This window comes from Leucopleurus acutus (assembly GCF_964270905.1).
Source record: "Leucopleurus acutus genome assembly, chromosome: 16".
Classification (NCBI taxonomy): domain Eukaryota; kingdom Metazoa; phylum Chordata; class Mammalia; order Artiodactyla; family Delphinidae; genus Leucopleurus; species Leucopleurus acutus.
This window is the reverse complement of record NC_139158.1, coordinates 6,783,987-6,811,904: the sequence shown is the minus strand read 5'-3', so window position 1 is coordinate 6,811,904 and position 27,918 is coordinate 6,783,987. Positions and strand designations below refer to the sequence as shown.

Here is a 27,918-nt window from a genome sequence, read left to right as displayed (position 1 = left end):
CATTCGTTATTGTGGAAGAAAATACTTCGCCTGAAACAGAGGAGCAGAGACTTGACTTGTCAGATGGTGACTTCCAGATTTTCCCTTCTCTATTGATCAGGTTAGAGATTTTATTTAAAAGTAATGTTCTTCATCACACCCTCACTGTAGGTTAAGGAAAACCAGTATTCATTGCTGCTTGTATATTTACTACATCTTATTAACTCAACAATGATCCACAATTTTATCTAGTTGCTTGGGGCTCCAGTAACACACTTTTGCCTAGAGAGGTCAGTATAGGTTTAGATAATGATTTGAACCTAAATATTGGAAAAATTTTGCCTTTTTAGGTTGATTAAAATACTCTTTTTATTTTAAAAAATCACTTTGAAATGGTGTATATGTATAAAATGCTAGAGTTACACAAGAGGGTACAGTAGAGAGCTCATTTCCACCCCCAGCCACCCGTTTCCAGTCTGCTGAGACACTTTTGTCAGTTTCTTGTGTATTCTTCCAGAGATAGTTTACGGATACACAAGGATCTTATATAGAGGAACATTTAAAAAAATCAAATTTTGTCATCTCAGGTACACTAATTTTCATTTTGTTTTTCTCATTTAGTATAGTTTTATAATTCTGATTGTCTTCATAGGGACTTCTCAGGATCATTTTTGGAATTCTAGAGTCTGGGAGAAGATATGTTTGTCATTTATTATTATTATTCCTTTTGCAGCCTAATTTTATCCAGTTTCTAGCTTCTATTTAGGATTATCGTAAAGAAGGGACCAGTTTGCTGCAGTGATTCTCCCCCAATGTCCCACTTGCTTTTTTTCCAGTGTCAAATAAGTTTGGGAGTTGGTGGTGAAAAGTTAAGATGGAAACAATTATAAAATGTGCTCCTTAATATATAGGAAAAATAGTTACTGCAGAATAGTGCATATCAATTATTCGCATTTATGGAATGAAGAAAAGGAACAGAAAAATACCAAAAAAAAATTAAAAATACTTTATATTCAGCCATGCTGGGGCCACACTAAGTCAAGTCTCCAGTACCTTTTGAATTCATCTTGGGATCTGGAGGGAGGAATTCTACACCCTGAACAACTGAGTGTTTAGCTTGGCCATTTGAGGGTCGTAAAATTTTCAGCCCCTTTAGAGGGAAGACTGTATGAACCCAAAGATCCATTTTATGCTGCTTTTGGATCTCTTTATAGTGGGAGATGGCAGAGTAGGAAGATTGAGTTTCAGGTCCAGGGCCTTCAAAGCACTCAAAACCAACAGCCAGAAATAAGATCACTGAGAAGAACAGACATGTTATTAGAATTTGGAAGCCAAAACCTGGGTTCATCTTGACTCTACCATGTATTAACACTGAGGTTTTGGGCAAACCACAGCTGGGTAGAAATAATATTAATGGTGGAAAGTGAAAACTGGAAAAATGTACAAGTTCTTGGAACATCACAAGATGAGTCTTGGCACTGTGCTGGGTCACAAATGACTTATAGCTGTGTAGAGATGTTAACCTCTTCAGCCTTTAGTGTGGCTGGAGGCCCCCCACTCTCATCCCTCAGTTGTATATGGATGTGGGCAGCCTGGTCCTTTTACCCTAGAGTACCTAGAAATATTTTCTGTGTTTCAGTGTGTACTTTTAATGTATGCTTTACATGTGTGCTGTGATATTAAAGTTATTGTGAAGCACTGAACTACTGAACTAGACGATTGGGATGTAGTGTAGCACAATTCATAACGCAAACTTATAAATCAGACAGATTCTAATCCTGATTTTTACCACTTTATCGATTACTTAATGTCTCTAAATCCCTCTAAGCCTCAATTTCCCCAAATGTAAAATGGTATCAATCTCATAGATTTATTGGGAGAATTAAATGAGATGACATATTCAAAGATTATAGTGAGTGCTCAATAAGTGTTATTCATTATTATTAGTCACAACTTTGGTAGAAATAATGAAGCATGCTGATATAGAACATCTGTGTTCTACATCTGTAGAACATCTGTGAGTAGATAGCTACAGATAAACTATGGATATAGAGTGAATATGCTAGATTCTTATTACTAGCTTCTCTGGGGACCTCTGCTGATTACTAAATATTTCTGAGCCATGAATAGAAATTGCGAGAATCCAGCACATTCGGAAATTTATTAGACTAGAAGATTTAGGTAAAGGGAAGATATACATTATAGTGATGTTAATAAAGGGGGTTCTCTATGCATAGGGATGTCTGAATTAGGTAGGAGAATTTATAGGTTATTTGTCTTTTAAGTGTTCAGGAGAACCTTGTGAAATGAGGTTATCCCTCTGAAGAAAACTCTCACTGTTTAACTCCCAGGACTGTCCACACCCTACTACCACTACTCTGCTACTATTTATACTTCTGGCTGTTAAAAACGTGTCTTGCTTTAATAAGAGGCACCAAATGGGGTTGCTTATGCTAAGCCCCAAGTTACTAAACCAAGACAACTTAATTACAATGTTAGGTCTCCCAGAAATGGAATCTTAAACCAGTCAGTCAGGAATTGCCTGATCATCACTAGTTGGGTAATCTGCCTGATAGACTCCAGTAGTCCCTTAAAGGAAAGTAACCTTGTATGACCAACCTGCTTTTTTTTTTTTTTTTTTTTGCCTAGTATTACTTCCTTGTTCCTGCTCCCTTCTGCCTGTAAAAGTCTTTAATTTTGCATAGCTCCTTGGAGCTCCTGTCTATCTGGTAGATTGGATGCTGCCCAATTCGTGAATTGTTGAATAAAGCCAATAAGATCCTCAAAATTTACTCAGTTGAATTTTTTTTAATTTATTTTTTTTTTGGTTGCGTTGGGTCTTTATCACTGCACGCGGGCTTTCTCTAGTTGTGGTGAGCGGGGGCTACTCTTTGTTGCGGTGTGCGGGCTTCTCACTGTGGTGGCTTCTCTTGTTGCCAAGCACGGGCTCTAGGTGGGCGGGCTCAGTAGTTGTGGCATGCAGGCTCTAGAGCACAGGCTCAGTAGTTGTGGTTCACGGGCTTAGTTGCTCCGCAGCATGTGGGATCTTCCCTCACCAGGGCTTGAACCCGTTTCCCCTGCATTAGCAGGCAGGTTCTTAACCACTGTACCACCAGGGAAGCCCCTGAATTTTGTTTTTTAACACATCACTGCCACTATCATTTCTACCTACTTACAAGTGCCTGCCTCATGTTGCACATGGTTCTAGGCACTTAAAACACTAAGGATTGTTACTGATCTTTAAAACAGCAACTTTTATTATCCTCCAGCATGTAATTGGCACTGCTGAGGAGTAGAATTGTAATCAAGAAGGTAGAAAATGTAGTTCAAGTGTCCCAGGCAAAGAGACCCTGAACCCAAGAAGACAGGTAGAGGAGAAAGTTTAAAATCATGTTCGATCAGGGCTTCCCTGGTGGCGCAGTGGTTGAGAGTCCGCCTGCCGATGCAGGAGACACGGGTTCGTGCCCCAGTCCGGGGGGATCCCACATGCGGCGGAGCGTCTGGGCCTGTGAGCCATGGCCGCTGAGCCTGCGCGTCTGGAGCCTGTGCTCCGCAACGGGAGAGGCCACAATGGTGAGAGGCCCGCGTACCGCAAAAAAAAAAAAAAAAAAAAAAAAAAAAAATCATGTTCGATCAGCACTGTATAGCACAGGGAACTATATTCAGTATCCTGTGATAAACCATAATGATGAAGAATATGAAAAAGAATATATATAAGTTTAACTGAATCACTTTGCTGTGCAGCAGAAATTAACAGAACATTGTAAATCAACTGGGCTTCAATAAAATTTGAAAAATCATGTTCAGAGTAATAGCAGTTCATTTCTTTTTTCTAACAGAGGCATAAAGAAAAGTGTAGCTTCTGAGCTGAATGATGACAACCTTGCAGAGTAAAGGTGAGTCAAGAGTCACTTTCCTCTTCTTTCTCAGCCGTTGGTCATCTGGACACCTTTCCCCCCAAAGGGAAGCTCAATTCACATGTATTTCCTGTCCACTTTGTTAAAGTTACTACTTTTCTAGACACTTTGAGTGAAATACATTTGACTTAGAAACAGTCTTATTCAAGAAATGTATGAACTCGTAGGGAGAGAAGAGACATTTAGATATTTAAAACATAAATTTGAATGTGGTAAATGCCACAGGACAGGTACAAAGTATTATGGAAGCTCAGAAGAAAGATATATTACTTATACCTGGGAGGATCAGTACAATTTTCATTGCATCGTTTGTAGATTTTGACTAGGTTTTTAAAAATTTCTCTAATTTCCCCTAAAATTTTGTGAAAAGTTAAAACAAGCAAATTAAAAAAAAAATTCACATTTGAATAGTTCAGCTTCCTGCATACTTATATTTATCACGTTTGACTTACTCAGTGGTTCTTAAACCTGGTAGTGCATCAGAATCATCTAGATAGCCTCATAAAATTACAGATTCTTGGGCCTCACTTCAAACTACTTCATCAGAATCTTAGGGCAGGGATGAGAGGGTGGGGGGCTGGGAGGGTTGGGGAAGGAAGGCCTAGGAATCTGAATTTGTTAAATAATAATTTATTATTTTTCATATTATAATATTTCATTATAATATTAATATTTCATATTATAATATTATTAATATTTCATATCCAGATAATTCTGATATGGTCAATCAATGGTAGTGTTTGGCAATTTCTGTGTTAGATTCTATATTTCATAAATTCCATTTGATGATCAAATTTCTTTCAGAATGCGGGAAGGGACCAAAGAAAACCTTTGCCCCACCTGCACAAAAACTGCATAGCCTGATGCCCTATAACCTTAACTCATCGAAGGAGGAGATCCTGGGAATCAGTTCCCCAGAGGCAGAGACCAGGCCAAGCCTGCTAAAGGCCAGGTTAGAAAAGAAGAAGGAGAAAACAACCAAAGAGAATGGTACAAGCAGTGGCCAGGAGATAAAAGGAAAGGATCAAGACAGCAAGAAAGCAGAGAAGAAAGAAAAGGTAAAAATCACAATGATGGGCTCTAGTGGGACAGTTTCTCCTAGTCACCCAGCCTGGGCAAACAGGATCTTTTCATTTCAGAAGACATTTAAATATTTATAACATAAATTTGAATGTAGTAAATCCCACAGGGAAAATTCATCCTGTAGTTTCCGTTTTTGATTTCTTTTTGGGGCTTCTATTTTCTTCTCTAAGAGGTAAAAAGTGTTTTGATGAAAGCGTTTAGCAGGGCATACTGGGCAGGGAGGGGCTGAGGTGGGATGGAGGTGAGAGTAGAAGTAGACAGAAAGTTTATAAACTTTTTCCTTTTCTTTGACTCCTTTACTCCCAGGAGATCTGGGATAGAATTTATGGAATCCTTAGGTTGACTTTATGCTCTCAGTCTTGTGAACTTACTGCCTCAACTAAAGGAGACTTCCTTGACTAGTCACAGAGGAGGACTGGGGAAAGATGAGCAGTTTTTCTCCCCTACCCTTCTCTCTGCAGGGAAAATCAACTCTTACAAATGCAGAATTTGAGGAGATTGTCCAGATTGTGCTACAGAAGTCCCTCCAGGAGTGCTTGGGTATGGCTTATAGTGAGAGTAAAAGAGTTTCAGTTTGGCAAAGAAATTGTTATCTGAGGGGTAGAGTAAGTCGATAGCTTCTCTCCTTCCCTCCATCTTTCTAAGTAAAGAAATATTAGATGAGACTTTGAAATATTTTTAAATACTTCATCTTCTATCAACAGGACTATAGCTAAACCACCTTAGACAGAGGGTACAGACTTTTAGAAAAGTAGATTACATTGACTTCAGAATATAAAAATAGTCTCATCTAGATTTTTAAAATGTAATTTAAATTTATTTCTATATGTTTACAATATTCATAGAAAAGATAACTTATTTTTCCCAGATTTGAAGAACTTAGTCTCCATCTCCATCTACCCTTGTATATTTCTGTTTCTAATACTGCTTTAACATATGCTCAGGAATTTGATTTTAGAATAAGGAACTCTATAGCATAGGTCGTGAGGCCTTCTCCGTAAGGTCATGAGGCTAAGGACAGTGGTTTGACATTTTCAGCTATTCTTAGGTATACTTCCATTCCTAGAGAAAGTTTGAGGAGCAAATGATATAAAACATGGTACATAAAATTTCTGTTATGTACACAAAATAAAGTTAACATTACCTGGCTATCCTAGAATAGGCAAATCAATCTGGAAAGGCTTGCAGAAGGATATAGATTTGTAGTTTTTCCTGAGAATTAAAAAACTTGAAAGTTGGAACTTCCCTGGTAGCACAGTGGTTGAGACTCCACGCTCCCAATGCAGGGGGCCCGGGTTCAATCCCTGGTTGGGGAACTAAATCCCACATGCATGCCGCAACTAAGAGTTTGCATGCCACAACTAAGGAGCCGGTAAGCTGCAACTAAGTAGACTGTGAGCCACAGCTGAGGACCCCGCCTGCTGCAACTAAGACCTGGCACAACTAACTAACTAAATAAATAAATATTAAAAAAAAAAAACAAAAAACTTGAAAGTTCTATGGTGTGGCAAAAGTCCAAAGGTAAGCTCTTCCAGGCAACTGATGGGAGATATTTTAATGAAAGTTTACAGTTTGGAAATAATGGAGTAGCTGTTTTCTTTAATTGCTTCTCTGCTTATAGTATTTTGTTTTGGGAGGGATGGAATCTAGCCTCGATTTTGCAGAGACTTCCTGTGCCCAGCCTACAAGATGTACCCAGTTAGACCAGGAACCAGGAATTGCTTCTTCTACTACTGATAATAATAGTGCTGATGGGTAAGTTTATCCCAGTGAGGCGAGTTGATCACAGGGTAGACTTAATATTGATAAATGGTTATCCATCTATCTATCTATGTAGTCATTTTTCATATCTCTATAGCTTTCTCTCATCTCAGGAAAGATACTTGAGTTGAGTTGGGAAAAATAGGCCAGTAGATGGATAAAATGACCTCAGGAGGCCATAGAGAGCTTACAATTCTTCTGTCCTCCTAACTTTTATCCTTGGGTTTTTTCAAAAGAGGGGTGTACTACAAATTGCCCCTTTATACCTTTTAATTAAAAATCTTATTTGCAGAGAGAGGGTAGTGGTACCGCATATTCTAGAGATTTCAGCCTCTCAGGAAGGTGGAGTAATCCCTGAGATAAAGACATCTAAGCCAGGCCAGCCAGATCCTGCACCCTCTGAGAAGAAATTCAATAAACTCTCCTTAAGCAAAAGAAAGAAGGCCACTCGTAAGTATAGTCAGATACATTTTGACACCTGGCTCAAGTACTTACTCCATGAAATTAGGGAATTGGACAGTGGGCATACTGAGAATTTTCAGCCCAAGACTTGAAACTATTGAGCTATGATTCTTCTTCCTTCTTTAACTGGCCTCTACCATCTACAGAGATTCTCTTCTTCATCTCCCTACCCTACAATGTTTTCTTATTTTTTTTTTTTTTTTCTTTTTATGCGGTACGCGGGCCTCTCTCTGTTGTGGCCTCTCCTGTTGCGGAGCACAGGCTCCGGACGCGCAGGCTTAGCGGCATGGCTCATGTGTTTTCTTTTATCTTCCCAGAAAATGAGAAAATGGAGAAAGCCCAAAGTGGACATGAGCACAGGCAGAAAGATCAACTGAAGAAAACAGTTCAGGATCATTCTCAGATCAGGGACCAACAAAAAGGAGAGGGAAGTGGTTTTGGTGAGTTCAGCCATGGTTTGAAAAACCTACCTTGGGCTTGAAAATTGGAGGTGGAGGAGAGAGGTAAGGGTTAGGATGTTAGAGGAAATTCTGCAAAGACTATAATTTATCCCTCACAGCTGCTTGTTAGAGGATATGGTGCTGAGGAAGAGAGAGAACTATTTCATTCATTCAGTTATTAAGTCATATAATCCACAGGTGTTTGGTGCTTGCTAAATTCTAGGCATTTTAGGAGGTACTGAGTAAATGCAGAGGAAACAAATATAAGCCTGTCGCGCGCGAGAGAAGCTTGTGAGGAAGGCCAACAAGAAAGCTACAAATTGGGAGTAGTCCTGGGAAAGTTTCCAAGAAAAAGATATCACTTGAGCCAGATCTTGAAGTATAATTTAGTCAGACGAACTAAGGTGGGAATGGGGGTCAGAGTGATAATTATTGGCAGAGTAATGGAGGAGGGCTAATGTTTGTAGCTTTTGGGTATTTTGGGGAGTAGGAGGTTGTAGGGGTGGGGGAGATAAGGTTAGAGGCAAGTAAGCCCCAGATCTTAAAGGACCTTACAAGTCAGGCTAAGGAAGTTGGATTTTATTTTAAAAGTAAAGAGGAGCGATTGACATTAAGTAGGCAAAACTTGATAAGATTTGCATTTTAGAAAGCTTGCTCTGACACTAGCATGGAAGATGGATTGGCAGGAGAAAGACTAGACCCATAGAAATAATTATCCAGGCAAGGAAGACAGACAATAGCAGTGAAGAGGAAGAGATAAAATTGAGATCTTTAGGACGCAAGATCAATATGATACGATTGCTGCTGGGTATGAGAGCTGAAGAAGAGTGAGGCCTCTAGGATGGTCCTGTTTTCCGGCATGAGTGACTGAGTGGATGAAGAATCATGATCTGAAGTGGAAAATATAGAAGAAAGAGCAAGTTGAAGATGATGGATTGAGCTTTGCCTGAGTTAGGGGGTCTGTGATGAGATTTAGAGCTCAAGAAAGGGGTCTGGGCTCTCGGAGATACAGATTCGGGAGTCATCTGCATCAATAGGAATAGATGAAATTTTCCAAGAAGAGGGTGTAGAGCGAAAAGGGAATATTGGATAAAAACCCTGGGGGAGCATAATGTTTAGGGTTGAGCAGAGGAGGAGGTACCCAGGGAGAAAGCTAAGAAGAACTAAGAGAAAGCTCAGAAAGGTAGGAGGAAAACTAGGAGAGTGTGGTATCACAGATTCCAGGGGAGGAGAGAATGTCAGGAAAGAGGGAGTGTTTAGCCATGTTAAATGCTACTACAGAGATAACAAAAAGAATAAAGATTTGAAAATCAACAGATATCACAATTAGGAAATCATTAGGGTTGATTAGAGCAACCATAGGGGTTGGTGAGGGTGAATGGCAGGTTATTGTTGGTTGAAGAATAGATACTTTTTTCAATTAGTTTAGATGTGAAAACTATGAGGGAAAAAATAGTAAATAAAGGGGAGTGGGTATAAAGTAGATGGAAGATTTTTCTTTCTTTTTTTTTTTAGCTTTCTTTTAAAAGAAAGACACTTGACCTCTTTATTGTCAGCATATTTATATGCTGAGAGAAAATTGTTTATAGAGAGGGAGAGATTAAAGAAGAGAATGAGAAGAGAATCAGAGGGTTTATTTTGAGTCAGAAAGCACCCAGCCTTTCAGATTGGATGGAGGGAAATAAGGATGCATATAGATTTATTTATTCTTTTAACAATAGTTTTTAATGCCTTATATTATATGCCAGGCATTGTGCTGGGTACTAGAAATATATTAGTGAACAAAATAGATAATCCTTGCTGTCATAGAATTTACAGTTTTAGTGTGCTAGATAGATAACAAACAAATACATTGTGTGAAATAACCTTGGTAATATTGGGAAATTTTAGTATGATAAATAAAATAGATCATACAATATATTAGTATGTTTAAAATTTTGAAAATAAGTAGACTTAATCTGGGGGAAAACAGGCTTGCACCAAAAAAGAAAAAAACCAAAAACCAGAACCCTAAGATTAAGGAACAGTGGACTAAACAATCAGCTAGTGTCTAATAGGCATGCGTATATATATATATATATATATATATATATATATATATATAAAATTTGGATTATAGAAGAATAATATGGTTTGTACATACTGGAAAGAAAACTCTAGGAAGACTATGCAGGTACGAAACAAGGTAGTCTAGGGCAGTAAACCACTCCTCGTGTTGTAATGACATGGCAATCAGTATAAAGAGCTGGAGGTATAAGTCTAATTTGGGTAGTCGGGTGGTCTGGGTAGTAGTGTTCCATCTGTAACTCTCAGTATTAAGACGAGGGATAGATTTTAGACTGGGAGATGGAAGTTCACTCCTTTGGCAGTGCTCGTGAGTTGAATTGTGGTTGTAGTGACTGTGTAAGCCTCTTCCTATTAATGAACCACTCTTCCTGTTTTTCACAGTTGCCAAGGAGAGGTGGGTGCTCCTGGAGCAGGAAGTAGAAAGGGAGTATCCAGTAAATAAAATTTTCATTAAGTTCTGTGAAGGGAAGGAAAAGAATGTCATGAGAGGAAATGGTGGAGACCTAATTAAGATTGGGTCAGCTAGAGAAAGCATTTGTAAGGAAATAACATTTAAGCTGAAACCTGGAGCAAGACTAGAAGTTAGCAAAGTGAAGTGTAGGAGACAGTTTTAGGTAAAGTGGAGATTGTCTTACTCCAGATACTAAAAGAAAGCTGGTATAATTGGGATTCAGAGAGCAAGGGAAGCAAGGCTGGAAAGTGACTCTGGATAAATGTAAGGAGGTAGGCAGTGGCTAGATCAAAGACCATGTTACAAAGTGAGAATTTTATCTTAAGTGTAGTGGGAAGCCCCTGGTGGGTTTTAACCAGGGAAGTGACATCATCAAATTGATGTTTTAAAAGTACCCCTTTGGTGATTAATTGGAGAATGGAGTATGGGGAGACAAGAGTAGACCAGCTAGGAAGTTAGTGCTAGGATTAGATCTTTTGGTGGCTTGGATTAGGATGATGAAGGAGACAAGAAGTGAATGGTTTTAAGATATATTTTAGAGGTAAAATTATCAGAACTTGGTAATGAGCTGGATATTGGGAGGTGAGAGAGAGGAGAGGGTTTGTCAAAGATGATTGGCTTCTGGCTTGAGCAGTTATGTGAAAGGAGGTGGGAAAAGACAGTTCTGTAGGATAAGATCAAGCATTTGGGTTTGGGCCCATTAGGTTTGAGATCGTTGTGAGACATCCAGATAGAGATACCAAAGAGCAAGATGGCTATAGGAACCGGGAGCTCAGAACGGAGACTGTTAACATACTTCTGTGTGTTGTCAGGTGTGAAAGTGGATTTCAAAGCTGAGGGAATGGATGAGCCGGCCTCAGGAGAAAGTGCAGCATGGGGAGTGAAGACCCATGATTAGGCTTTGGAACTCCAACTCAGGGATTTAGAGATTGGACAGAGAGCGAGGAGAATTCAGTAAAAGAGACTGAGGAGGGAGTTACCAGAAAGATGGGATGGGGAAACGGGAGAATGAGGGATCACAGAACCCAAGAAAGCTAGTGTTTCAAGAATGAGCAGTCAACTGAAATGCTCTTGACCTGTGTCTATGACATCAGCCTTCATTATCACGGAGGCACATCGTGAGCCTCAAACACTGTTTTCAAACACCTCTTCTTTCTAAGTTGCTTAAGAGGAAACTTTAAGGAACTGTATGTCTTTAAAAACTGTCATTGGAAAGTTCATCCTAAACCATAAATATCTAGTTTTATAGCATTAGGATGATTTTCCCCCACTCATTTCCTCTTTAATATTCATTATTTTTACAACCACCGTTTATTTGATTGATCTCTGTTCACTTTTATGGTCCCTGGCCCTTTCCCCCACTCTTTTTTTCTAGTCTTTCCAGGTCACCTCTGTAAACATCCAAAACTATCATTGGAAACTGTCTCTTCAGACTAATATATCATTCTCAACCAGTACTTTATTCTTCAAAATAAAGTAATTGAGAAGGTGATCCATAATATGAGATATTGTGAAGGGACCCAAATGTAAGCCAACTGCTTTTCTGAGGTTTGATTTTGGTGGGATGGAGGGCATCCCTTATGTTTCGGCATTCAAGGTAAAATTTGACAGTGGGAGAGTGAACTAACTAGAGAAACATATTGGTTGATATTGTTAGCTGTGAATATATAGTATACCTAGGTGGCTGGTCAGTGATTTTTCTCTAGCAATGCTCAGTCAAATGAGTATAGGCACAGAAAAAGGAGAGTGGGTTCATTCAGAATTGTGTTTGCTAGCTGGGCGGGAAGAAGGACAGAGGGAAAGGGAGTTGTTGATGTCTGCAAGAGAATCTAAGGAAATCAAACCTGCGTAAGTACAGAGTGAAGAAAAACAATTAATCTTAATTGCTACTAGATTGAGAGAAAGGTAGGGACCAGTGGATTGGAGATCTAGATAAACTGAAAGTTGCCACAGGGGTCTTGGAGCAAGTAAGGTGGAAGAATGGGGCATTTTTATCAGAGAGGGGTTTAGATAAGTGGTTCAGGGGAGTGCGCGGTCCCTGCAGATGACTGGGTGTGGCATGCAGGGTGGGAGTGGGCTCCTGAGGTGAGGGGGTGACCGAGGTGGCATGGAGGAGAACATACAGGGTGCCTTGTGAGTTTACTCCTGTGGCTGTAGTGGTCATCTACGAGGGCAGGAGGTGGAGAGAAGACTGAACCAGATGCCAGCATCGTGACAAGGGTGATGAGAGGGCAGTGTAGTCCCATGGCATAGACCTCGAGGGAGGAAGGGTTTTATAGGAGGGAGGATAGTAATGGTCTGCAAGTGTCAGTGGGGAGTAAGGATGATGCTGACCCCACTTTCTGGCGTGGGGTGTGTGAGAAGGACAGGCTCTTCTTAAAGGGCTTCAGCGGTGGGGTGGGGTCGGGTTGGGGCAGTGTCATTAGCGCATCACCAGATTTCAGAAAGGAGGCAGAATTTCAGAGAAGAGATTGAAGACATGTGGACTTTTGTTGCTTTTGTTTGGAATCCCAAAGACTATAGTGGAAGAGTTTGGGAGGGAGAGAGGAGAGGCTGTGTGGGACGTTGGGTCAACTTAGAAGATGTGGGGGTAGAGAAAGGTGGGGATGAGAGTTTGGGAGGTAATGGATAAAAGGAGTGTTTGGCCATTGAGCACAGCCTGAAGTAAACAGTTTGAGAAACGATAGGCTTAAACGTGTCTTTTGGAGGGGCTGAACTCAGGGCTGTTGGTCCCAAAGGCTGCGACTTGGTGATTTGGTGTCAGGTTAATTTGTTGAGGTTGAAACAGGAACTCCAGATGCTGTGCACAAAAGAAGTGCTGGTTAGTCCTTCAGAAGAACTTTTTAGTAGTGACATGCCCTCAGAGAAATGAGGCACTAGCCAGAAATATGCCAGACAACCTTTTTAAGAACTGTCAATACAGGAAACACTCCTTTCTGCCTTGGGGGAGGAGAGATGATAGCATGGTATAGGTGAAAGATTGAGATGTGAGACCTGGGCTCTAAGTTCAGCTTTGCCACCAATTTAGACTGATCTTTAGCAGTCAGTTATCTCCTCTGAGCTTTAGGTTTTACCATTTATAAATTAGGGATTGGATGAGTTGATCTCTAAGGCTTTGTGATTCTGGCAGAGGTGGTGGTGGCAGGGAGTATATTGATTTTAATTAAATTGAAGAAGGAAGAACATATTTTTGAGTCTCTTATATCAGGCTTTTTCCTGTGACAGGTCAATGTCTAGTCTGGGTCCAGTGTTCCTCTCCAAACTGTGAGAAATGGAGGAGGCTACGTGGGAACATTGACCCCTCAGTCCTCCCAGATAATTGGTCCTGTGACCAGAATACAGGTAGAATGGAGTGGAAATTTTTTTTTCAGTTTTTATTGTTCGTTCCTTTCTTTCCCTGCTCCCATCCTTTAGATTAAATATGACAAAAGTATATTTAGGACTCCAGGGTCCTTGTAGTTAGTGTTTGGGGAGAGGGAGGGATCTTGCTGTCATGACAAGATGAATCTGGCATAAAGGGCTAGAGGAAGACACCCTGAAGAGCTATGTTGTGAGGAGAGTCCTGGGATCTAAACATATGTTCTGAGTGAATTCCATCTTCTTCAGCATTGGTTTGAGCCTGTCAATCTGATTAGATCGTTGGTATTGGGTTGGCAGATAGGAAGGGATATGGGATGTATGGGGAAAAGCCAGTGAGAGAGATTCAGTGTCTTAGAATTCTAGAATGTTTGAAACTACTTGAAAGAGATTATGAAGCTCTAGTCTAGCCCAACTATTTTACAGATGAGAAAACAGAATATCAGAGAAATTACCTTCATGATGTTACACTGATGGAAGCAGGGTCAGACTCGTGGGATGTAGGTAGAAGTTTGGAGTCTCTTTCTACAGAGCATAACGAGGCAACTCTCCTACTTCTCCAGGCTCTGGCTGCATTTCCTTCATGGGTCTCCCAGGTGTCCTTTTGGTCCTACCTGCTGCATATACCAATTTCTTCTTGTCCTCTCCTCTGCCCTCATCCAGATTTTCACCTTATGAGGCTCTTTCCGTCCCTTCATTCCTCCTCTCTTTTGGCAGATTTGGAGTATAATCACTGTGATATCCCTGAGGAGACCTGGACAGGGCATGAGAATGAAGTGGCCTATGCCTCCTACATCCCAGGATCCATCATCTGGGCCAAGCAATACGGTTACCCCTGGTAGGGCGCTATGGCAGAGTCAGAGCATCCTTCATGAACTTGGGAGTGGTAGATTCAAGCAGGGAGGGAGGAAATGGAAGGGATTTATAATGGAAATGGTACCTGCCTTAGAAAGAGCATGGGTGAGGGAGAATATAAAGTGCTAAGCTTGGAGGCTTTGAAAGAACCTGTTTTCTAGAGGTTTCACGATGGAGGTGGTAACTCCCTGGAAAAAAGGGTTGGACAGTTCTACCCTGGATGGGTAGAAAGAGAAGAGTGGCTCTAAGATATTTTTTTAGACATTGGAAAATGAGAGATATACAAAGTAAAGAGAACAAGGAAGGGTGGAATAGCTTCTTTTTTGGAGATGTCCCTAGTCAAAAGATTTTTTTCTCAGGGTTGCCAGAAGGCCTAGAAGGATAAGGTATTTTTACTAGAAAGATTCTGAGCTTCTTTGTACATTGATGAAAGTCACTTCAATCATTTGGTAGTGACCACTGTGGAGGGTTGACAGAGGGGTCTATTTTGGGGGTCCTTTATTTGCGAAACATATTGCCCTTTTATGTACATGTATATTGATGAGTTTGTGTTCTGTTCACCTAACCCCTTCTCTTCCATCCCCTACACCCATCTGTCTTCTCCAGGTGGCCAGGCATGGTAGAATCTGATCCTGACCTGGGGGAATATTTTCTTTTTGCATCTCATCTTGATTCCCTGCCGGTGAGTTCTCCTGATTCAGGGTGGGTAGGTGCTCAGGCCAAAGTAATGAACAAATCCATCCTAACAGATGTACATAGTTAGAAATATAGACATAGCCAGCAGACACAAGCAGAAACAGATTCTTAGCTAGAGTGACAAAAAGATATAGAAACAAATTTGTATCTAATTAAAATTTATTCATTACTAGGACATTCACGTTTTGATAAATATGCTTTGGTTAGGACTCCTGAGGTCAGGATGGAAGAACAATGGAATGAGGTGGGATATGTGGGTCAGGTTTAAAGGAACAGAGAAGGCCCAGCCCCTGCTTCCTTGTAAATCCTCAGTTCTTCTCCTGCCTTTTCTGGCTAGAGGGCCAAAGCAAGAAGAAGGACAGGAGTCTATAACAGAACCATCTTTTATTACAGTCCAAGTACCATGTGACATTTTTTGGAGAAACAGTCTCTCGTGCTTGGATCCCAGTCAACATGCTAAAGAACTTCCAGGAGCTATCCCTGGAGTTAGCTGCAGTGGTGAGCAACCCTCAGGGGTCAGTTGTGATATAGGGAACTTGAAAAACTAAATCTTCTCTTTATTAAACCTGATTTCTCCCAGGGGAAGCTGTGTGAGGAGAAAGTACATATCTGACCAAGTATGCAAGGGTGAGGTTATTCATGAGGTACACTTCTTTCTACCAGGATCGCAGCAGGATAATGATTTTTCTTAGTCTCTTTCCCTGTCTGCAGATAGAGGGCCTTCCTAAAGACCATGGTTTTCTACAGTTTAGCCAAAGCAGGTGTGATAGAAATGAAGGCACAGATTAACTTGGGGTTTCTCAGTCTTGACACTTGACATTTTGGGCCAGATAATTTTTTGTTGTGAGGGGATTCCTAGGCATTGTAGGAGGTTTAGCAGCATCCTACTGGCATCTAGCCAGCAGGACCCCTAACCCTAGCTGTGACAACCAAAAAATTGTCTCTAGACATTGCCAAATCTATTATGGGGGGGGGGGAATCTCCCCTGGTTGAGAACCACTGAATTAACTAAATAATATTTCTTCCCTATAATCAGTTTGGGCTTGATGAGCCTTGCAAATGAGCAGAGGTTTAGGAGCTCAGGGACCTTAGAAAATCAGGCAGTGAGTACTAAATCAAGCAGCTGGATCTAAAGAAACTTGTGAGAAGCTTAGAAGTACAGTCATCTGAACTCCTTTAATTTTGCCTTTACAAATTTCCATGGGCTTTACTTTGGAGAGGACACCAAAATGTTGGTTGAAAATTTTACTAGGAATTGATGAAAGGTTTGTTTGGGTATAAGACGGGATTGTGTCTCTGAGCTCAAAAGATTAAGAATAGGAGTATCATATCAATACCAGAAACTGGAAATAAATGTAAAGGTAATGTCTGGTGAGTAGCAGTTTGTTGGAGTTACTTTTCTGAAATCTTTCATTTCAGAAAAAGTGCAAGAATAAGGACTTCAGCCAGAAACTGGGGGCAGCCCTGATGATGGCCCAAGAGGCAGAGCAGATCAGTATTCAGGTGGGAAAGTTTAGATCACATACCTGCTTCTCTTTGGGACTTGGGACACAAAGCAAGTTATGCATTTCCTACTGTAGAAAACCGGCTGTCCTTCCCCATTACACAGTCTTAGTCCTAGAACTAGTCTTTTCTTCCCAGGCCAGCTTCCCTTGATGCCTTAAATCATCCATTCTTTTCCCTACCCTTGGACAAATGGGATCTTTTCTCAGTCCAAACAGGGACTGTTAGTAGGGGGAATCCCACCAACCTATTTAACTTCGAGTCTCAGGTGTATGTACCTTATCTTCTCTCTTATGTGGAGTCAGTTTTTACCCTCAGATTCTGCTTTTCGGTGCGGTAGAGAATGACAGTGAATTTCCCCTTCCCAGTTATTAACTGAATTATAAACAAACTGGAAAAAGAAGTTATAATAATATTGTATATTATAATATTATAACATTATAATAGTTAAGCTCTACAAAATCTAGATAGAAAGTATGAAATTTCAAGTGAAAATGGTATGGAATATTAATACAAATTCTATAACTAAAAACCTTGAAGACAGGACAAAAATAGCCCCTGGGAGAGTAGTAGATGATGCTTTTGTTTCTTGGTTCCCTCAGGAGCGGGTTAACCTGTTTGGTTTCTGGAGCCGATACAGTGGATCTGACTACAGTGGGGAAGGAAAAGGTAGGATAAGTAGGAGGTTAAAGACTAGAGAGAGAGGGAAGGGATTCCTTCATGAGGGCAGCAACTGAAGCTTTTATTTTATATCCAATATCATCAACCTAGTTCTGGATTCTATAATAAGAGGCTCTTCATGAATGCCATTGACCAAGTGTCCAGGATGGATGGATGCACAGATGGGTAGAGAGAGGAATGGAGAAAAAAAGGGAGTAGGGAGGGAGGGTGCATGTTGAATAGTGACAGGACTTTGAAAAGGGTGGAACCATGATAATCTAGGATCAGATTTCGTGGAGAAAATGTGACTTGGACCTGAAAGGCAGAATTAGAAGACTGATTCTCTGGGATCAGCTCCACTAACTCATCACCTATTTTATCGGATAAATTATTTAGCCTTTCCTTCCTATTCCTGTTCTAGACGTAATGCTCTCTGGGGCTAACAGCTTAGATTCCTGCTTGGAGAAAGAAGAGGAAGAGTCAGAGTTGGAGGAAGAGGAGGAAGAGCAACAAAAAAAAGTAAGATTGATCTTGGGGATTCCTTTTAGGAGATTGCTGTAGGCCATCTGGTTAGCATGGATTTATATTTTCTAAGGAACCGTCCTGTCCCTGCATCAGAGTAGCCCTGACTGGCTGGCTGGTTTTATCTCTTAGGGGGTCTTCAGGGAAGGAGAGTCTCCTCTTTCCTCAGTTATTCTCTCTAATATCTCATATCTCTAGGAACTTATCTTTTTTTTTTTTTTTTTTTGCGGTACGTGGGCCTCTCACTGTTGTGGCCTCTCCCGTTGCGGAGCACAGGCTCCGGACGCGCAGGCTCAGTGGTCATGGCTCATGGGCCTAGCCGCTCCGCGGCATGTGGGATCTTCCCGGACCGGGGCGGGAACCCATGTCCCCTGCATCGGCAGGCAGACTCTCAACCACTGCGCCACCAGGGAAGCCCGGAACTTATCTTTTGATTACAATCTCAGTTCCTACTGTAGTTCTTTGGTTCCTACTGGAGCAATTTCAGAGAATAGCAGGTTGCCTCTCTTCACTGTCCTTTCTTCCCTTTGTGAACACTTAAGATATTCATTATTTTATTTCCTTAATCTGTTTTCAGGCATATGAAATACATATATTTTTCATATTTAAAGACTTTTTAAGAGCAGTGTTTTGTTCACAGGAAAACTGAGAAGAAGGTACAGAGAGTCCCTGTGTACCTCCTGCCCCCACACATGTATAGCCTCCTCTGTTATCAACATCCCACCAGAGTGGTGCATTTGTTTACAGTTGCTGAACCTACATTGACACATCATAATCACACAAAGTCCATAGTTTACATTAGGACTCACTCTTGGTGTTGTACATTCTATGGGCCTGGACACATATATAATGACACATATCCATCATTATGGTATCATACAGAGTATTTTTACTGCCCTAAAAATTTTGTGTGTTCCATTTACTCATCCCTTTTCTCCCATACCCCTTAACCACTGAGAACCACTGATTTTTTTTTACTGTCTCCATAGTTTTGCCTTCTCTGAAATACCATATAGTGGGAATCATACAGTACCTGTAATCTTCTCAGACTAGCTTCTTTCGCTTACAACTATGCATTTATGATTCCTCCATGTATTCTCATGGCTTGATAGCTCATTTATTAATTTTTTTTGGCTGAATAATATTGTATTTTTCTGGATATACCACAGTTTATTTATACATTCACCTACAGAAGGACATCTTGGTTGCTTCCAAGTTTGAGCAATTATGGATAAAGCCACTATAACTATGGTTTTGTGGGAACATAAGTTTTTAACTCCTTTGGAGTAAATATTAGGGAGCTTAATTGCTGGATTGTATGGTAAGAGTATGTTTTGTTTTGTAAGAAACCATCAAACTGTCTTCCAAAGTGGCTGTACCATTTTGCATTCCCACCAACAATGAATGAGAGTTCCTATTGCTCCACATCCTTGCTGGCATTTGGTATTATCAGTGTTCTGGATTTTGGCCATTTTAATAGGTGTGTAGTGGTATCTTGTTGTTTTAATTTGCATTTTCCTGATGACATATGATGTGGAGCATCTTTTTATATTCTTATTGGCCATTTGTATATCTCCTTTGGTGAGATATCCATTAAGGTGTGTGGCCCATTTTTAAATTGAGTTGTTTATTTTTTATTGTTGAGTTTTATGAGTTCTTTGTATGTTTTATTTTATTGAAGTATAGTTGATTTATAATATGTTAGTTTCATATGTGTACAATGATTCAGTGCCATATATATATATTCTTTTTCAGATTCTTTTCCCTTATAGGTTATTACAAAATATTGTGATATATAGTAGGTCCTTGTTGGTTATCTATTTTATATATAGTAGTGTATATATGTTAATCTCAACCTCCTAATTTATTCCTCCCCCCTTTCCCCTTTGGTAACCATAACTTTGTTTTCTATGTCTGTGGGTCTATTTCTGTTTTGTAAATAAGTTCATTTGTCTTTGTTTATTTTAGATAATAGTCCTCTATCGTGAGTCTTTTTTTTTTTTTTTTTCGGTACGCGGGCCTCTCACTGTTGTGGCCTCTCCTGTTGCGGAGCACAGGCTCCGGACACGTAGGCTCAGCGGCCACAGCCCACGAGCCCAGCCGCCCCGCGCCATGTGGGATCCTCCCAGACCGGGGCACGAACCCGTGTCCCCTGCATCGGCAGGCAGACTCCCAACCACTGCGCCACCAGGGAAGCCCCTCAATTATTTCTTTTATGGATTGTGCCTTCAGTGTTGTACATAAAAACTCATTGCCATACCCAAGGTTATCCAGATTTTCTCCTGTGTTATCGTCTAGCAGTTTTATAGCTTTACATTTTACACTGAGATCTATAACACATTTTGAGTTAATTTTTGTGAGGGGTATAAGGTTTGTGCCTAGATTAATTTTTTTGTAGTTCCACCCCTATTTGTTGAAAAGACTATCTTTGCTCCATTTTATTGCCTTTGCTTCGTTGTTAAAGATCAGCTGACTATATTTATCTGGGTCTGTTTCTGGGCTCTCTAGTCTGTTCCATTGACCTATTTGTCTGTTCTTTTACCAATACCACACTGTCTTGATTACGGTAGCTTTACACTAAGTCTTGAAGTTAGATGGGGTCAGTCCCCCAACTTTGTCCTTCTCTTTCAATATTGTATTGGCTATTCTAGATCTATTGTTTTTCCATATAACTTTAGAATCAGTTTGTTGATATCCACAGAATAACTTGCTGGGATTTTGATTGAAGTTACATTGATTCTATAGATCAAGCTGGGAAAAACTAACATCTTGACAATATTGAATCTTCTTATCTACAAACATGGACTATTTCTCAATTTACTTAGTTTTTCATTGATTTCATTCACTGGAGTTTTGTAGTTTTCCTCATATAGACCTTGTATATATTTTGCTAGATTTATACCTAATTATTTAATTTTTTTGGTGCTAATATAAATGGTATATAAATGTATTTTTAAATATCAAATTCCATTTTATATTGCTGGTATGTAGAAAAGTGATGAACTTTTGTATATTAACCTTGTGTCCTGCAACCTTGCTATAATCACTTATTAGTTCCTAGAGTTTTTAGTTGATACTTCTGGATTTTCTACATAGATAATCATGTGACCTGCAAACAAAATTTCATTTCTTCCTTCTCAGTCTCTATACCTTTTATTTCCTTTGTCTTATTGCATTAGCTGGAACTTCCACTATGATGTTGAAAAGGAGTGGTGAGAGGGAACATCCTTGCCTTATTCTTGATCTTAGTGGGAAAGCTTCTAGTTTCTCACCGTTAAGTGTGATGTTAGTTGTAGGTTTTGTGTATATATTCTTTATGAAGTTGAGGAAGTTCCTCTCTATTCCTTACTTACTGAGAGTTTTTATTATGAATGGGTGTTGGATTTTGTCAAATGCTTTTTCTGCATCTATTGATAGGATCACATGATTTTTCTTTCTTAGCTGTTGATGTGATGGATTACATGAATTGATTTTCGAATGTTGAACTAGCCTTGCATGCCTTGGATAAATCTCACTTGTTCATGGTGTTTAATTCTTCTTATACATTGTTGGATTTGATTTGCCTAATATGTTGTTGAGGATTTTTACATCTCTTCATCAGACATATTGATCTATAGTTTTCTTTTCTTGTAACGTCTTTGTCTGGTTTCGGTATTAGGGTAATGCTGGCCTCATAGAATCAGTTAGGAAATACTCTCTGCTTCTATCCTCTGAAAGAGATTATAGAGAATTGGTATAATCTGTTCACTAAATGTTTAGTAAAATTCACTGTGAACCCATCTGGGCCTGGTGCTTTCTGCTCTAGAAGGATATTAATTACTGATTCAATTTATTTATTAGATGTAGGCCTATTCAAGTGGTCTATTTCTTCTTGTGTGAGTTTTGGCAGATTGTGTCTTTTAAGGAAGTGGTCCGTTTCATTTTGGTTATCAAATTTGTGGGCATAACATTCTTTGTAGTATTCCTTTATTAGCCTTTTAATATCCTTGGGATCTATAGTGATGTCACCTCTTTAATTGCTGATATTAATTTGTTTCCTCTCTCTTTTTTCTTAGTTAGCCTACCTAGAGGCTTATCAATTTTATTGATCGTTTCAACGAACCAACTTTTAGTTTTGTTGATTTTTTCCTATGGATTTCCTGTTTTCAATTTCATTGGTTTATGCTCTAATTATATATTTTCTTCTGCTTGCTTTGGATTTAACTTGCTCTTTTTCTAATTTTTCTGGTTTCCTAAGGTTGAAACCTACATCATTGATTTTAGATCTTTCTTTTTTTCTAAGATATCATTCAATGCTATAAATTTCCCACTAAGCACTGCTTTCACTGCATCCCACAAATTTTGATAAGTTATATTTTCATTTTATTTAGTTCAATACATTTTAAGATTTCTTCTTTGACCTATGTTATTTAGAAGTGTGTTGTTTAATATCCACGTGTTTTGGGATTTTTCCAGTTATCTCTCTGTTAATTCCATTGTGGTATAAAAGCAGACATAGTATGATTTCTATTCTTTTTTTTTTTTTTTGGCGGCTCTGGGTCTTCATTGCTGTGCATGGGCTTTCTCTACTTGTGGTGACCGGAGGCTACTCATCATTGCGGTGCGCAGGCTTCTCATTGCAGTGGCTTCTCTTGTTGCAGAGCACAAGCTCTAGGCACACAGGCTTCAGTAGTTGTGGCGAGTGGGCTCTAGAGCGCAGGTGCAGTAGTTGTGGCGCACGGGCTCAGTTGCTCCATGGCATGTGGGATCTTCCCGGACCAGGGCTCGAACCCGTGTCCCTGCACTGGCAGGCGGGTTCTTAACCACTGCGCCACCAGGGAAGCCCCTGACTTCTATTCTTGTAAAGTTGTTAATTTGTATTTTATGGCCCAGTGGTCAGTCTTGGTGAGTGCTCCATGTGAGCTTGAGAAGAATGTGTATTCTGCTGTTGTTGGATAAAGTAGTCTATAGATGCCAGTTATATCTAGTTGATTGATGGTGTCGTTGAGTTCAACTGTGTCCTCACTGATTTTCTGCCTGCTGAACCTGTCGATTTATGATAGAGGGTTGTTGAAATTTCCAGCTATGATAGTGGGATCAACTATTTCTCTTTGCAGTTCTGTCAGTTTTTGCCTCATGTAGTTTGGTGTTCTCTTGTTAGGTGCATACACTTTAAGGATTGTTATGTGTTCTTGGAGAATTACCCCTTTATCATTATGTAATGCCCTTTTTTATCCCTGATAACTTTACTTGCTTTGAAGTCCGCTCTGTCTGAAATTAACATATAGCTACTCCTGCTTTCTTTTTTTTTTTTTTTTTTTTTTTTTGCAGTACTCGGGCCTCTCACTGTTGTGGCCTCTCCCGTTGCGGAGCACAGGCTCCGGACACGCAGGCTCAGCGGCCATGGCTCACGTGCTCAGCCGCTCCGCGGCATGTGGGATCTTCCCGGACCAGGGCACGAACCCATGTCCCCTGCATCGGCAGGCGGACTCTCAACCACTGCGCCACGAGGGAAGCCCACTCCTGCTTTCTTTTGATTAGTGTTAGCGTGGTATATTTTTCTGCATCCATTTACTTTTACAATCTATATGTGTCTTTATATTTAAAGTGGGGTTCTTGTAGGCAATATATAGTTGGGTCTTGTTTTTTGATCCATTCAGACAATCTGTGTCTTTTAATTGGTCATTTTAGACAGTCATTTAGACTGTTGATGTTCAAAGTAATTATTAATACAGTTGTATTATTATCTACAATATTTGTTACTGTTTTCTATTTGTTGCCCTTGTTCTTCCTTCCTACTTTTGTCTTCCATTCTTTTTCTGCCTTTTGTGGTTTTGATTGAGCTTTTATATGATTCCATTTTCTCCCCTTCCTTAGCATATCAGGTAAGATTTTTTTTTTCCTTTGGCTTCTTTCAGGACTTTAATTTTCTGTAGTTTGAAAATAATATGCCTTGGTGTGACTGTTTGGCATTTATCCTTCTTGGTGTTCTCTGAGCTTCCTGGATCTGTGGTTTGGTGTCTGACATTAATTTGGGAAATTCTCAGTCATTATTGTTTTCAATATTTCTCTTTTTTTTATCCTTCTGGTATTCCCATTACACATATCTATACATTCTGTAGTCATCCTACAATCTTTGGATATTGCATTCTTTTTTCCAGTCTTTGTTCTCTTTGATTTTCAGTTTTGAAGGTTTCTTTTGAGATATCCTCAAGTTCAGAGATTTTCCTCAGCTGTGACCAGTCTACCAATAAGCTCATCAAAAGCATTCTTCATTTTAGTTACAGTGTTTTTGATCCTCAGCATTTCTTTTTGATTCTTTCTTAGGATTTCCATCTCTTTGCTGACATTGCTCATCGCTTCTTGAATGCTGTCTACTTTAGCCTTCAGAGCCCTGTGCATATTAATCATATTTGCTTTAAATTTCCAATCGGATAATTCTCTAGCATGTTTGGTTTTGATACTTTTTTAAAATTAATTTATTTATTTTTGGCTGCATTGAGTCTTCATTGCTGCATGCGGGCTTTCTCTAGTTGCAGGGAGCGGGGGCTACTCTTTGTTGCAGTGCACAGGCTTCTCATTGCAGTGGCTTCTCTTGTTGTGGAGCACGGGCTTCAGTAGTTGTGGCACGTGGGCTCAGTAGTTGTGGCTTATGGGCTGTAGAGCGGAGGCTCAGTAGTTGTGGCTCACGGGCTTAGTTGCTCCGTAGCATGTGGGATCTTCCCGGACCAGGGCTCAAACCCGTGTCCCCTGCATTGACAGGCGGATTCTTAACCACTGTGCCACCAGGGAAGTCCCTGGTTTTGATACTTGCTCTGTCTCTTCAGGTTGTGTTTTTGCCATTTGATGTGCCTTGTAGTTTTTTTCTTGATTGCCAAACATGATGTGCTGTAAGTATATCTTTAGTAATGTGGTGGTAAGGTGTCAGGGGAGGGGAAGTGTTCTATATCCTGTGATTGGGTCTAAGTCTATTAATGAACTTATGCCTCTGGACTGTAAACTTCACAGTGTTTCTTAGTTTTTTCCCACCCCCTTAGGTGGGGCGGGGTGATTAGAGTGGGCTGAAGTTGGGTGTTTCCCTATCCCCAGGACAGTTAGGCTCTGTTAACACCCTAGTAGGTTAGGCTCTGGTTAACTGGTTTCTCCTGAGGGTAGGTTTTGTTAAGAAGAACAGAATGCTCTGGTATATTTCAAAATGGTTCTTTCCCCCTCTCCCTGCTGGAAGCATGAAGGAGTTTTTCTCTGATATTTTCTGTGAGAATCTGGTTGAGCTCCTGGAAGGAAAACTCACAAAAAGTCTGGAAGTCCCCCATGACTGGGTATCCCTGGAGTTTTTAACTCTCAGACTTGTCCACACTGAGCAATTCCTTTATTACTGTTGAGGTTTTCCTATCCTGACACTAGTTCTCTTGGTGGTTTCTGCTTGTGAGTGTATGTTCTGATAAGCATGACTCCCTGTATTTGCCTGTGTATCTTCAGTTTTGAGGGCAGAGGTTTTCCCTGTGTCCTCACTGTTCTTATGGATCTAAGAAGAGTTATTGGTATTTCAGTCTGTTCAGCTTTTTAGTTGTTGTTAGAACACAGTTACAGCTTCCAAGCTCCTTGTGTGTAGATCTGGAAACTAGAAGCTCTGAAGTGTATATTTTTCACTTTCTCTTTTAATTTTTAATTTACCAGTTTTTATCATGTTTGTGGCCTAACTTTATTTCCTTCTGTTGTGCATAAAGCCTTGCATTGACTAATAACAAATAGAATGGGAAGGATGAACATTTTTATCTTTGTTGTCATTTACTTATTTATTTTTAAACATTAAAAAAAATTATATATTTTTGGCTGCGTTGGGTCTTTGTTGCTGTGTGGGGGCTTCTCTAGTTGCAGTGAGGGGGGCTACTCTTCATTGCGGTGCATGGGCTTCTCATTGCAGTGGCTTCTCTTGTTTCGGAGCACAGGCTCTAGGCGCATGGGCTTCAGTAGTTGTGGCATGTGGGTTTTAGAGCACAGGCTCAGTAGTTGTGGCACACGGGCTTAGCTGCTCCGCAGCATGTGGGATCTTCCTGGACCAGGGCTTGAACCTGTGACCCCTGCATTGGCAGGTGGATTCTTAACCACTGCACCACCAGGGAAGTGCTGTCATTGATTTAAATTGTATCAGACTCACAGAACCTAATTTGAACTCCCTTAAGTGCACTCATCATTTCTGTAGCGTCCCACTCTATTAAATCACAATTATGTGACTTCATTTATATTTTCTTATTTTTCTCTCCTTATTTTTCTCAGGATCCAACTTTGCCTGGTCCCAAGCCAGCCAAAATTCAGACAAAAAAACCCAAGGCAAGAGGTAAGCAAGTCAGCTGGAAATCAGACATGTGCTACAGTTAAGGCAAGGCAGAAGCAGAGAGTGGGAGGGTCTGCATATGGCTGGGCCTTACTGATGTCTCAGCTCCAGAACCTGAGAAAATGAGCAAGACTCATGCTAGGGGCTTCCCTGGTGGCGCAGTGGTTGAGAGTCCACCTGCCGATGCAGGGGACACGGGTTTGTGCCCCGGTCCGGGAAGATCCCACATGCTGTGGAGCGGCTGGGCCCGTGAGCCATGGCCGCTGAGCCTGCGCGGCCGGAGCCTGTGCTCCACAACGGGAGAGGTCACAACAGTGAGAGGCCCGCGTACCAAGAAAAAAAAGAAAAAGAAAAAAAAGACTCATGCTAATGTTGTCAGGGAAGCTGTAGCCTTCTCACTTCTGTGAGTTGAATTACAAAATCTTAGGTTAAAGGTGGAATGAATGTTTTAAATTCTTAGCCAAGAAGGATGACTTCTTGGAGGAGGCGGGTTCTGAGGTGAACTATAAAGAGAAGACCCGGGGGGGAAAAAAAAGGAAATATTTGGGGAAAAGAAAGGAACCAAGAGGACTCACTAGATTGAAAATGAGCAGAAGATGCAAGGCGGAGGACAAATGTGGGGAGTCTATGGACCCTAGGCATGCTGTCACTCAGTGAGAAATAAACCAGTGTCCTTCACGGTTGGGGGTTGGGGGTGATGCAGGTGGAGCACATGGACGAGATGGAACCCCGCAAAGGAAGACAATGAAGAGATCTCTGGGGAATGAATCTGCAGCTCCATCTTTACCCATCATGGGAAGGAAAAAAGGGCATGGGAATTCAGAACCTGAGCAGCCAGGTAAGGCTCAAGACTTGGGGAGAACTGTGGGGAAATGAGGTTCATGTCTGCATTTTCCCTCCTTTGATCATTTTTTAATAATTTCACAGCTTTTCATTACTTAAAAAAAAAAAGTTTGGCCAAAAGGGTGTCATCCAAATTGTAGAACACAGCACACACTGTAGAAACATTTAGTGGTTATTATTCGATTTGATTCAGGGACATTCAGGGATAGGAGAATGGTAAGGAGGTGGGAATTAACATTTATGGATATTTCCATGGGCCGGGTAGATAGATACTTCTATACTTGTTCCCTTTAATTCTTTCAGTATCTCTATGGCTGGATATTTGCCATTTTACAGATAAGGAGACTGAGGTTTAAAGGGTTTAAAGTTTGCTCAAGACCCATGTCTAGCCTGTGGATCCAAGTCTTTCTGACTCCAAACCCCATTTTCTTTCTTCTAAGAAAGGTCATCTTTTCCAGAGATTGTTTTGGTAATAGAAATTTAGGAGTTTGACTTGTAAAAGGTGAGGACAGATGACCCAATAAGTCTCTCAGTTTTATCACTTTTTCATTTAGGCCCTAAGAAAAAATTTAAAGCTCCCCAAAGCAAGGCCCCAGTAAGCAGCTCATCTGAGGAAAAAGAAGCTAGAATAGTGCCAGAGGTCCTGACCCCACCAGCTCCTCCCGGGGCCTGTCCCGTGGTGGGGAAAAAAGGGCCTGCACCCCAGGAGCCATGGCCTCAGGAAGCTGGAAGTGTCCTCTCTGATGATGGAGCCTCCAGTGACCTGGACCTGGACCAACTCATGGAGGATGTTGGAGAAGAGCTGGAGCAGAGGGAGGAGCCACAGCACAGAGACGACGCAGGGGAGCTCGCCGTGACCTTCTGTGAGGAATAGCCGTGGGCTCGCACCTCCTGCCTGCTCTCTCATCCCTTCTGTGGGAGCAGGAGGCAGAGCCTCTCAGAGGATCCCCGAGAAGCTGATAAATGTTGGGGTTGTTCATTGGCTGTGAGGTTGGTTGGCTAAGGTCA

At 40.7% G+C, this 27,918-nt stretch overlaps 1 protein-coding gene across 1 annotated transcript; it reads left to right on the top strand.

Annotated features, from left to right (window-relative positions):
• Window positions 1-48: 48 nt before the first annotated feature.
• Window positions 49-27,784, top strand: ZCWPW1 (zinc finger CW-type and PWWP domain containing 1; the record flags this gene model as incomplete). Its single annotated transcript, XM_082858024.1, has 17 exons — window positions 49-100; window positions 3,819-3,875; window positions 4,701-4,954; window positions 5,441-5,519; window positions 6,617-6,734; window positions 7,033-7,190; window positions 7,520-7,642; window positions 13,386-13,502; window positions 14,235-14,355; window positions 14,979-15,054; window positions 15,462-15,566; window positions 16,488-16,571; window positions 17,174-17,240; window positions 17,653-17,750; window positions 26,010-26,070; window positions 26,771-26,905; window positions 27,465-27,784. Exons 2-17 carry the CDS (start codon window positions 3,851-3,853, stop codon window positions 27,782-27,784), a joined length of 1,941 nt encoding a protein of 646 aa, XP_082714150.1. The 5' UTR covers window positions 49-100; window positions 3,819-3,850.
• Window positions 27,785-27,918: the final 134 nt, after the last annotated feature.